The following is an 11,664-nucleotide window of genomic DNA, read 5'->3' as shown; positions in this document are numbered from 1 at the left end:
ATTGAGTGACTGAGAAGCACTTTATTCCCAGGAAAACCACTGCAAGCTAAACATCATTAGCTTGTCCACTACCCAGAGCTCATTCTCCATTTTGGTCCTCTTATTCGTCTGTGGACATTGCGCTTTGAAAGCAAGCACAGCTATTTTAAGAAATGTGCACAGAAATGTCACAACTTTAAAAATCTCTGCAGTACTTTAGCTGAAAGTACGAAGCCCCACACATGACATGCAGGAAAAAATAGGCTAAATTGTGCGCAGATTAAGTGGACATAGCAAATACAATAAGGCAACTGCTTTCCAAGTACCATTTCAAAGATGTCATGCGGTCCCTTTTCAATTCCTCACAGGACAAAAGTGAAAAGGGTCTGCAGAAATTACCATATTGCAACTGGATTGTTGTTTTATGTTTGATTATTGCAGGAGATACTGTGTGGTCAGCAAAGAAGAAGATTTTTGAAACAGTAGCTCAGAGCTTTGTCTATTATATATATGATTAAAAATGTCATCAGATAAGTACAATACAATTTCTCCATCCTGAAGACAACGGTGTGCGAATCTTCCCTGAAGACAACACATGCCACTTTAAAATTGACATTGCGGTTGCCTCTGCATAATCAGGCATTCTCCAGTCCCCTACTTTTGGTTTTGCCTAAATATGTTGTTTGTGCTTTACTGCTTTTGTAAAAAATTTTTACATTTAATGTAAGGGACATAAGCAGCCACTACGTTGCACTGAGTACCAAATATGTGTTTAGACTATACATTAAAAACACTGAATTGTGTAAATAAAAATAAATAAATAAATAAAAAATTGACTTTACTAAAGCTGTTTACTGGGAGGTTGTGACTGGGAGGATGTTAAATAAATTTAAACTTAAACATCTTTCTGATCCCAAGTTACTTTGTCTTGGTTAAATAACCCATTCGCATTTCTTACTAAAAACTAAAGTTACTGCTTGGTTGTAATTTTTAATAACATTAACAAACAACAAAAAAATACGATATACGGATACGTTTTCACATAAATAGAATTATTTTGTAAACTGGCAGATAAGGACTTTTATTTTGACAGCTTTGGGTTACGTCGTAGGTGCGTTTGCTTCTACACGTAATTTTGAAACACATTTTCAAAGGCAGTTTACATAAACGACAGTAACGATGACAGAACCAGATGACAATATTGTCGACAGAACGAGACGGAACCAGATGACAGAGCAACATATACTAATTTATCTGAAAAAGTAGAATCAATACAGTAAAGACGACAGAACAAATCGGCATAAACAGAGAACATACACATCAACATATACTAATTATCTGAACAACTAGGCAATGACTGTTGACAAGGACAAATGTATAGTACAAAGCACAAAGCAGTCCACTTATTTTTGGCACAAATGGAACCCCATACTACACGATCCCAGACGAGGAATAAGGGTCTCATGTAGCGAAACAATCTGTCATTTTCTAAAAAAAAAAAATTAGATACTTTGTAATCACAAATGCTCGTCTTGCACTAGCTCTGCGATGCATGACGTAGGCAGAAATACTGAGCAAGTGTTTACAAAGCGAACGTGCAAAGACAGTCAAACAGCATTTACCCCAAAAAAAAAGGGTAAAACGACAATGTCAGATAATTTTGAAGTTGGAAGAGAAAATGAGTTTTTTCGCCCTATGACGGTACTTCCGCCTAGGTCACGTGTGACCTTTCCAACATGATTATGTAATGCGTGGCACATCGCAGAGCAGTGCAAGACAAGCATTTGAGGTTAAAAAGTATATAAATTTTTATTTTTTAGAAAATGACCGATCGTTTCACTAGATAAGACCCTTATTCCTAGTCTGGGATTGTGTAGAGCCCTTTGAAGCTGCGCTGAAACTACAATTTGGACCTTCAACCTGTTGGTAACTGTTGAAGTCCACTATAAGGAGAAAAATCATAATTTCTTTTTTGACCGAAGAAAGAAAGACATAAACATCTTGGATGACATGGGGGTGAGTAAATAACCAGGAAATTTTAATTTTAAAGTGAACTAATCCTTTAATGGTTTCTGCATCCAAACAATTTTTTTTTTTTTAGTTGCCCTTTAGACATAATTTAAATGCGCGTTTCACCAAGATTTCCACTCTGAATTCCTCTGACACACACACTTTTAAGAGCCACATCCGTCTTGTTAAACCTGTACTTGTCTTGTCAGTCTCTCTGTCTGTTTACATCTATATTTCTTTTATCTGTCCATCTCTTTGAGTCTTTCTGTCTCTTTGTGTTTCTGCCCATCACCATGCGTGATTCAGAGCTCCAAGAACATCTTATGATCTTGGATAACCTGGTTGTACATCAAGAACTCAAGGATGAGCTTCAAAGTCTTGAGGACTTTCTTGGTGAGCTGCAAGAAAACGAGGCAGCAGCACCAGTGAAGACAACTGAGCCGAGGGTACATGAGGGAGAAAGAGAGACATTCATGGAAATATTTAAATATGCAAGGCCAGGTCAAGTAGGAATCAGTCAAATAAGGGTCAGCATTGTTTTTCACTCAAGATATTTTGAAGAGCTACACTGTTTAAGCACACATGAGTGTATTATATGTATTATATGTAAATTGGTCCGGGTTCTTATGAGTTAAGGTTACTATTACATATTTGTGTAAAGCAGTATAAACTATAAACTACAAAATTAGCACATAAAATTACTACCACACTAAGCTCTTGCAAGTTATTGGTCTTGGCAAGGCTGTGTTTAAAACAATTTGTTCTTCTGAGTGTGTTGTCGATGGCCGGCCACATTGTTTCTTTTTTAATCTGCTTCTATACAAGCATTCCTATTTGCTGCCATTATCTATATGACACCATATAGGCAGATAACTGACAGTAATTGGACTGTTCACATTAGGGTCTGGGAAATTAAAAGTCTACTAGTCTTTCTCTTTAGCTAAATTTTAAACCCTGTGCTTGCGCCATTTCAGGCTGGTAACCACCCGGCTAAAATTTGACTGCTGGATTCTTCCAGCCATATCCTCCAACAACTTTCATTTTCATAAAGGTACTACAAAACACTGCTTCATGAAGCTTCTGAGCTTTATGAATCTTTTGTTTCAAATTAGTGATTCGGATCTCCTATTAAACGGCTAAACTGCTGAAATCACGTGACTTTGGCGCTCCGATTCACTGATTTGATTCGTAAAGCTCTGAAGCAGTGTTTTGAAATCAGCCCATATAGATATTGTTGAAAAGTCGTTATTTTGTTTTTTTGGCGCACAAAAAGTATTCTCGTCGCTTTATAATATTAATATTGAACCACTGTACTCACATGAACTGTTTCAAATATGTTTTTAGTACCTTTATGGACCTTGAGAGTTTCAATGTCTTTGCTCTCAATAGAGGCCTCACTAAGACATCGGATTTCATCAAAAATATCTTAATTTGTGTTCTGAAGATGAACGAAGGTCTTAAGGGTGTGGAACGACATGAGGGTGAGTAATTAATGACGTTATTTTCATTTTTGGGTGAACTAACCCTTTAATAATTACAATAATTTCACACAGAATGGCTGAAACAAAACTGAAATCTGTTACCCCCCTCTATTTCACCCAGAATGCCAACTTTAAGTTTTCCCTCCCCTTGCTTTTACTATTTGTATATATTTGTTGTAATATTTGAAATCATTTTCTAAATAGTTGCTTTCACTCCCCTTGATTTTAATTAAGACATTTCATTATAAACTATTCCATTGATTTTATTTAAATCATAAAACACTGCCCGTCCAAAAGAGAAAAGTTGCACACTCATATATTCAAATTGCCTTTAGCTTTGATTGCATTTGCATTCATGGCATTGTTTCAACAAACTTATGCAACATCACAACATTTATTTCCATCAAGAGATGCATCAATTTGGTCAAGATCTTGTATTGACAGGCAGTGTATGTTTATTATACTATGCAATGGTAGTAAATGTAAACCCTAACGCTCAAAATACTTAATCGGTTTGAGTAGGACAAACTTAAACAAATTAGTTCAGTTAAATTAGCTGTTATGAATATTTAGGACTTTATTTAGGACAGCACTGACATATTTCCATTTTCAAAAGTCTCATCGTTTATACTGAAATGCAACCCCAGCGTTTTCAAACTACAACGGGGTCTGCAGCGAGATTCGAAAACGCCGGTGTAGTGTAAAGGACAGGCGTAACCATAGCAAAACTTATGCGTCTTAAAACAAAAACGCACTAGAGTAAACAGGGCCTCTGGCCGCTTCAGATCCAGGAGAACTGCTTCCACCGGGCATCATCACCATCTTTGTCCCTCTCTGAGGACAATGTAGAGAGGCGGTTCTTTAGAGAACCTTAGCAGCAGAGGCTCGTACAACGTCGAGTGGTGATGGATCGGATAGCCGAAACGAACAGGGCAGTTGCAGCAACTGCTGTTTGTCCAGGTCCGACAGCCTTGAAGGGTTGCTTTGCCCTCCACTGCCGGGTCAAGTTCCTGTCGAGCCAACAGAGACTTCAAATGGCCGTACTGCTCAGGGTATCATGGAGGCTTCTCCTGTGAACAAGAGCTCAACAGGTGAGATTGAAATAAAGCTGGGCAGAGTACAGATAGAGATTTTGCTATTTCATACACAACTGCTTCAGGTTTTTAATGTTAATGTACGGGCGGTCACATTTACTGTATCTCAGCAAAATCTACCATTACTTTGGATTTGTAACACTATGTCATTGCCTAATTTGACATTAGAGATGTTAAGTTTTTTTTCTTCGTTTCAGAAAAACTTGAATGTAAGAAGAGGAAAGGAGTTGGTTCTTTCCTCTAAGGCTCTGAAGAGTCCTTTCCGCTGCTGTTGCCACAGTAGTGCTGTGGATGTTGTGGAGCCAAATAATAATCACCAGTCATTATTTCTCCAACAATATTTTAAACAGTATTGTCATCTTGTTTCAAGCCGTTTCAACTCCCAAATCGAAATCGAACTTCGCCAGATTTTGTTTGAAGCCTTTAGTTTATATTTTTTAATCTACTTGTCACATTTCGTTTCAGTTTCATGGACTCTGCTTGTATTGTATTGTTACCTTTCTGTTGTCATGGTTTCATTTGTTGTCATAGTTACTTATTGCTTTATTGATTACATTGACCTGCTCCTTGTTTAGATCATTAGTTTGCGGTGTTTATGTTGCCTTCAGTTTGCTCTGTTCTTTGTCTGGTGTTGGGTGTGTATACCACATGCTGTTACGTGTTTATTGTGTTAATCGCCTTGTGTCTTTGTTTTGATTTGTTAACTCAAATAAATTTGCTGCACATAGATACGTTTTGCCTCGCCACATCATTTTGCCTGTTCAGATATTACAGAACAAGACTTCTCTTACCAGACAAACTACCCGATGACTGCCATGACGAATGCCAAGTTATCTGGGTATGACCCTTGAGGGAATTTCTGCAAGGACATCAAGTGGGTGTCCCCCTTACCAAAAGAGATGTCCAGGGAATTGCATTTAATTATGCAATGAAATGATTTCAGCCGAAATTACCTGTGTTGTTCTATTTTTCTATTTTCTTTTTTTTTTAAAACAAAACGGGCACTGCACACCAACACCAAAACCTCCTCCCAAATGTGAAGCATGGTGAAAGGTGCATCATGGTTTATGCTGCCTTCATGCTATTAGAATTATCGTAAGTACAAATTTCCTAGGTTAAAATTGCACATGAACACCCTCCCATTTCAAAACTTGAATGTGACGAGCTAGTAATCACCACTTTAAAAGTGGGAATTATCAAATTTCCGATACCACGTGAAGGCAGCATTAGTTAATTGCTTTGCTGCCTCGGGGTCTTTCATTGAAGAAACAATAAATTCAAAACTGTATCAAGACATGTTACAGGAGAATGTCAGAACAGCAGTTCATGACTTCAAGCAAAGTCCCTTTAAGACAAGTCATTTCACTCGGCGGCCATCTTTAAAACGCCTCTCAGGCATTCAAGTGCAGCTCCTATCTCTTTGAATGGGCAAACATCAAATTCTCCAAAGCTGTTCACCAAGCTTTCGATTACATTTTATATTTGAAATCACCAATGAAATCTAACAACAACTGTCTCATAAATTTGGTTTCTAAACACTCGAATAATGACAAAAACTGTATTTTTCATGCTGGATAAAGTTAATCCGCATGCGCAGTCCTAAGTATGCGTCTTTATAGGAAGCACGGGTCTGTTTTTATAGGAACCGGAGCTTCTAACGGCCACTGCAGTGACGCAATGACTTTACCAATCGGCGATTGGCTCTTATTTAGAAGGCGGGACTTATTCCGCCATATTGCGCATTGCACTCCCATTCAAAACAACACGAGTGACGCATCTTGTGTTGTTCTATAGTCTTTGCTTCAAGCTTTAGAGAGGCTGGGTGATGCAACATGACAATGACCCAAAGTATTCACTAAATCAAGTTAGGTGTGTTTGTCTGTAATTGAGTTAAATTAAAGATCAGACCACATTTTAAACGATGCAAAATCCAGATAGTGTTCATAAATTTATTATTTTCACTGTAGGTAGGTAGATAGACGAATGAATCAAATATATGAGTGATGCCACAATACAATCAAAATGAATTTCACACAGATACATATTTTTCTGGTGCCATTTTAAATTGCCAGGCCATTTAAAGGCCAATTCACACTGTACAGACAAACACTAGGTTTTGTCTGATCAGTGCGTTTCCCCTGTTGGCGTCTGTTGGAGTTGGTCCGAGTTTGTTTTCACCTGACTGACCATGTACAATCAGTGTTTGTTGGGGCAGCGTGAACATGAGTTATTTTTCATAAAATTGGACTGCGGTGTGAATTGGCCTTTCCACACAAAGAACAAAGAGAGTCTCACATCTGACTTTTCATGTGTATCTGTAATGGCAAAATAATTTTTCAATTAGACCACAATTAAGTAGTCTGTGTAGGTGGTTGTTCAAATTCCTGCAATTTCTTTCCAGAATGAGTTTGCAAATGACGTTTCAGGTCTACTCGATATGCGAAACTCTTTTCACACTGAAGACACGCGAAAGGCTTCTCTCCAGTGTGAGATCTTATGTGCGTCTTTAGGCTTTCTTTAAGCGTGAAACTCTTTCCGCACTGAGGACAGGAGAAAGGCTTCTCTCCAGTGTGAATTCTCATGTGAATATTAAGGTTAGTTTTGTTTGAGCAAGTCTTTCCACAGTTATTGCACATGAAAGGCTTCTCTCCAGTGTGAGTTATTACATGATTCTTAAGGTGATCGCTGTCTATGAAACTCATTCCACACTGATGACATATAAAACTCTTATCTTTTGAGTGAATCCTCATATGGGTATTAAGGTTTACTTTATGTCTGAAAGTCTTTCCACACTGATCACATGAAAATGGCTTTTCTCCAGTGTGAATTTTCATGTGTGAATTAATTGTTGCTCTATGTTTAAAACTCTTTCCACATTGAGGGCATGTGAAAGGCTTTTCTCCAGTGTGAACTCTCATGTGGCTTTGAAGGCATCCTTTTCGAATGAAAAGTTTTCCACACTGTTGGCACGTGAAAAGGTTCTCTCCATTGTGAATTTTCATGTGGACTTTAAGACTGTCTTTTTGAGTGAAACTTTTTCCACACTGTTGGCAGGTGAAAGGCTTTTCTCCAGTGTGAATTCTCACATGGGCTTTAAGGCTGTCATTTTGAGTGAAACTTTTTCCGCATTGTTGACAGGTGAAAGGGCTCTCTCCAGTGTGAATTCTCATGTGTTTTTTTAGGTTTCCTTTTTCACTGAAACTTTTTCCACAATGTTGACAAGTGTAAGGCTTCTCTCCAGTGTGAATTCTCATGTGGACTTTCAGGTTTCCATGTTGACTGAAACCCTTTCCACATTGAAAGCAGGTGAAATAACCTTTAGTTGCCGTCTTCTGGTCCCTTTTTTCTGAGGAAGTATTTTCAGTCGTTGAGCAACTAAAAGATTGTTCTCCAATTATGAAATCAATATGACTCTCATCCTCATCTTTCTCTTCATTAAAATTTTCACTCTCTTCTTTCAGTGCCATCAGGTCTAAGGAGAAAAAAGGCAAATACAAATTAACCCCAGTTTAATGACACAAAGCAACAGACATCAAAACAAAGCATCAAAACCAACAGCATGTAAGCTACATCCTATACCCATTAAGCTCCGCAAAGAGATGTTTCCTGAAATCTCAGAACTTCTCAATATTGTAATCTCTTCGCTTTCTTTAGGACACATCCCAAAAACTTTAAAGCTAGCAGTTGTAAAACCCCTATTGAGAACTGGTTAATTATAGACAATCTCAATTCTCTTGATTTTGTGTAAAATATTAGAAAAACATTTTCCTCTCAACTATGTTTATATTTACGGAAAAACAGTGAAAATGACATGCTTTTGGCATCTCTCTTCTAGTGCTATTAGATCTTTTGACAACATAGATATTCTCTTGAGAGTCCTGTTGGCATTTGTGTACAAGCATTAGCATGGATTATGTCCCATCTACCCAACCACTACCATTATGTATGGAGTGCCACAGGGCTCAGTATTAGGTCCTTTACTTTTCTCCTTGTATATGTTTCGACTAAGAGACATTCTAATTAGATTTCAACATATGCCAATGATACTCAGATTTATATTTCTCTACAACCTGAAGAAATTGCACAACTCCCCAGGTTAGCAAAGTGTATTAATGATATCAAGGATGGGATAACAAGTAATTTTCTTCTATTAAATTTTGACAAGACAGAGAGATTAATTATTGGAATAAAAACCTTTGCACGTAAGATGCTAGATCTCAGTGGAGATACTGTTACATCACTTTCTACAGTTAAGAACTGGTTGTGACCAAGGTTTTGTTGATAGCAAGTGGAGCTTTATCACATTTCCAATGTTCGCAGAACAGTGAGTGTAAATAAGCTCTAGTTGGTTCAAATTGTAGTGACTTAAGTGCATACTAGATAAAAGAAATATGACATCAGCTACTTTTATCATCACTACACTGACTGTTAGGTATGGTATTGCAAGTGCCACCCACTGGCCCAACGATGGTATACAATGGTGTGGCTGTAGGCTTCCTGCGCATTTTGTCTTTTCTTTCTAAAAACGATTCAAAACACTTAAGTTATTGAAAAATAATTTAATTGCAATTATGTTATGTTGTTGAAATTTATAAAGACGTCAAATTTAAGTTGAAATGCCATTATTGGTCATTTATATAATAATTTATTGCACTGTTTGATTAATCTAAACTCAAAAAAAGACGAAAAAAAATAAAGACATCCCTTTTTCAGGATACTGTCCGAATAAGCTTTACAGATCTTTATTGGAAAGTGTTTAAACAATGTTTTTCATGCTTGTTCAGTGAGCCATAAACAATTATTGCACATGAACCTGTGGAACAGTCTATAAGACACAAACAGTTTACAGGCGGTAGACAATTTACATCACAATTCCTAAAACTTACGTACATATGTAATAAAGACATTATGTTAGCCAGAGCTCTAAAATCTCAGTTGGCAGTTGGAATCACTGTGATTTGAAAGGCTTTCGGTAAGTTGTACTGTATTTTTCAACATTCCTTCTGATGTTCATTTGTGTTTGCTTACTATTAACTAGTAGTAAAGATGAAAAAGTGATGATCAGTTCATTTGCCGCTTGAACTGAGGCGCTACAGCGATCTGTCACGTCATATTTAAGAGCTCCAAAATGGTATTTATCATTTGAATGTGGTAATAAAATTGAGAGAATTCGAAAGATGAGACGGTTTTATATCAAATGTAACCTGTCTTATCGGTTGGTGTCAGTGTCATCTTTGCTTCACTTTTCACTGCGTGAGAACAGTGTCAATTAAGTCTCGCACTGAATGCGTGAGATTTGGCAGCCCTGATCTTATTAGAACACCTAAAATATGTTGCTTGTGAAAAGTTTTTGCTTCAGCCAGTTGAAGGTACGGTACAGGTGTGTGTGTACATGATCAGGATAAGCCAGGAAAAACCCTGCTGGAGTCTTTTAAATAAAAATAACATTGTATTATTAGGTCCAAAATGTAGTTATATGTTACAAAATTATCATTCATTTCTATAGAGGTGGACATTTTAATAAGGATCAAATGACTGAGTTCAGCTTTGAGAATGAAACCAACCTGTTTGTTCCTCAGTATCTTCTTGTTTTACTCTGAATGCTTCTTCACTCTTCATTTCTTCACTCTCCTCTTTAATAAACATTACCTTTATGTCTTCACTTTCCTCTTTAATAAACGCCATCTTTATAATAGTGTCACGTGGATCTCAGTCGCTTCACCTGGAGATTTTCTGGGTGTTTGGACAATCTGTCCTGTTTAAGATGAGAATAATTAACAGAAAGAACTATAAATCCACACTAAATCTCTGGGTGCGTCTCAATCAGCTCCCTAGTTCAGTAGTCTAATTAACTAATAGTAACTAATTAGCCAAAATCAAAACAAGCACTTAAAATTATTAAAATAAATTATAAACTATTTATATTTACTACAAAGTGTTTTTAAATTAGATTTAATAGATTAAACTTTCATCAAAACAGTTGCTATTGGTTAGTAAAAGTTATTATACACGTTTGTTTTTTGGTTGTTGCATTTCCACTGTTTTGACCAGCAGGTCTCTTCAGCGCGCGGTGATTCGAACGATGTGAATCAGTGAATCATTTTGCGTAGCAATTGATTCAGTTGACTTATGAGTTTTCAAAAGCTCCGTTTCTCTCGACACTACTTGCCAGTAACCGAATTCGTTTGTAAGATACACTGATTCACGATGTACGGAGAGAAATGAGATGCACCTTTTCTTTTTCTCATGTGTGGGTTACTCACGGATTAATAACGTTCATAAATGTTTTATTAGACTGCTACATTCAATAATAAAATATTCATTTAACAGTTCAAATTATACAAATAATTAACAACTGCTAAAATTATACAACGGTTTGAAATGACTAAAACACTTTGAATGCTTTAAACACAAACCTTTCTCCAGCCGAATCACAAACGCAGGAGCGCAGCGCAGCCTTATGACGCCAAATCGCCACTCCAAAATAAAAGTCGACTTCTTGTTTCTTCAAAACAAAAAAATCAACATATATTCGCGGCATTCTGAGTTGATTTCTTGTTGAAATACATATTTAAATTAATGTTGGTCAATAATGTGCTGAAAATAACTACCAATGAACAAGTTTAAACCACATCCAATGTGAGATTTTGTCTAAATAATAATAATAATAATAATAATAATAATGTCCAGAGCTCATTTTAAATGGCTAAACACTAATGTTTGTGTGCAGAAACCATTTATACAAGGGTTTGATAACTGTTTTCAATAACAAACCAATTTTTGTTTGATCAAAGATATATTTTACAATAAGGGTTTGTCAATTAAAAATTAAAACTTTATGAGGGCCACAGACTGGTTCAACATACATGTACACTGCAGAAATAGTATGTCAGATCTGTCTGAATATAACCTTTGTCTCTGTCAATGTCTGGCTCTGCTGCAGACGTCAGTGGGAAGGTACGCATACTGTCTGTGCCAACTCTACTACATCGACCAGGTTAATGACACGTTTGACATCGACCCTCATTGTTGTCACTAGTGGGCAGAAAATCAATTTCATAATACATAAATCAATAGCTCTGATTTTAAAACCTAGTTGT

The 11,664-nt window shown here is 36.8% G+C and overlaps 1 protein-coding gene across 1 annotated transcript; it reads right to left on the bottom strand.

Annotated features, from left to right (window-relative positions):
- Positions 1-6,499: 6,499 nt before the first annotated feature.
- LOC127510650 (gastrula zinc finger protein XlCGF57.1-like) lies at positions 6,500-11,041 on the bottom strand. The gene is made up of 3 exons (XM_051890501.1): positions 10,981-11,041; positions 10,129-10,319; positions 6,500-8,036 (listed from the first exon to the last, which is right to left on the bottom strand). The coding sequence occupies exons 2-3, from the start codon at positions 10,247-10,249 to the stop codon at positions 6,916-6,918; spliced, it is 1,242 nt and encodes a 413-aa protein (XP_051746461.1). The 5' UTR covers positions 10,250-10,319; positions 10,981-11,041; the 3' UTR covers positions 6,500-6,915.
- Positions 11,042-11,664: the final 623 nt, after the last annotated feature.

This window comes from Ctenopharyngodon idella, chromosome 4, assembly GCF_019924925.1.
Source record: "Ctenopharyngodon idella isolate HZGC_01 chromosome 4, HZGC01, whole genome shotgun sequence".
NCBI lineage: Eukaryota > Metazoa > Chordata > Actinopteri > Cypriniformes > Xenocyprididae > Ctenopharyngodon > Ctenopharyngodon idella.
This window is presented reverse-complemented; position numbering and strand designations above follow the sequence as displayed.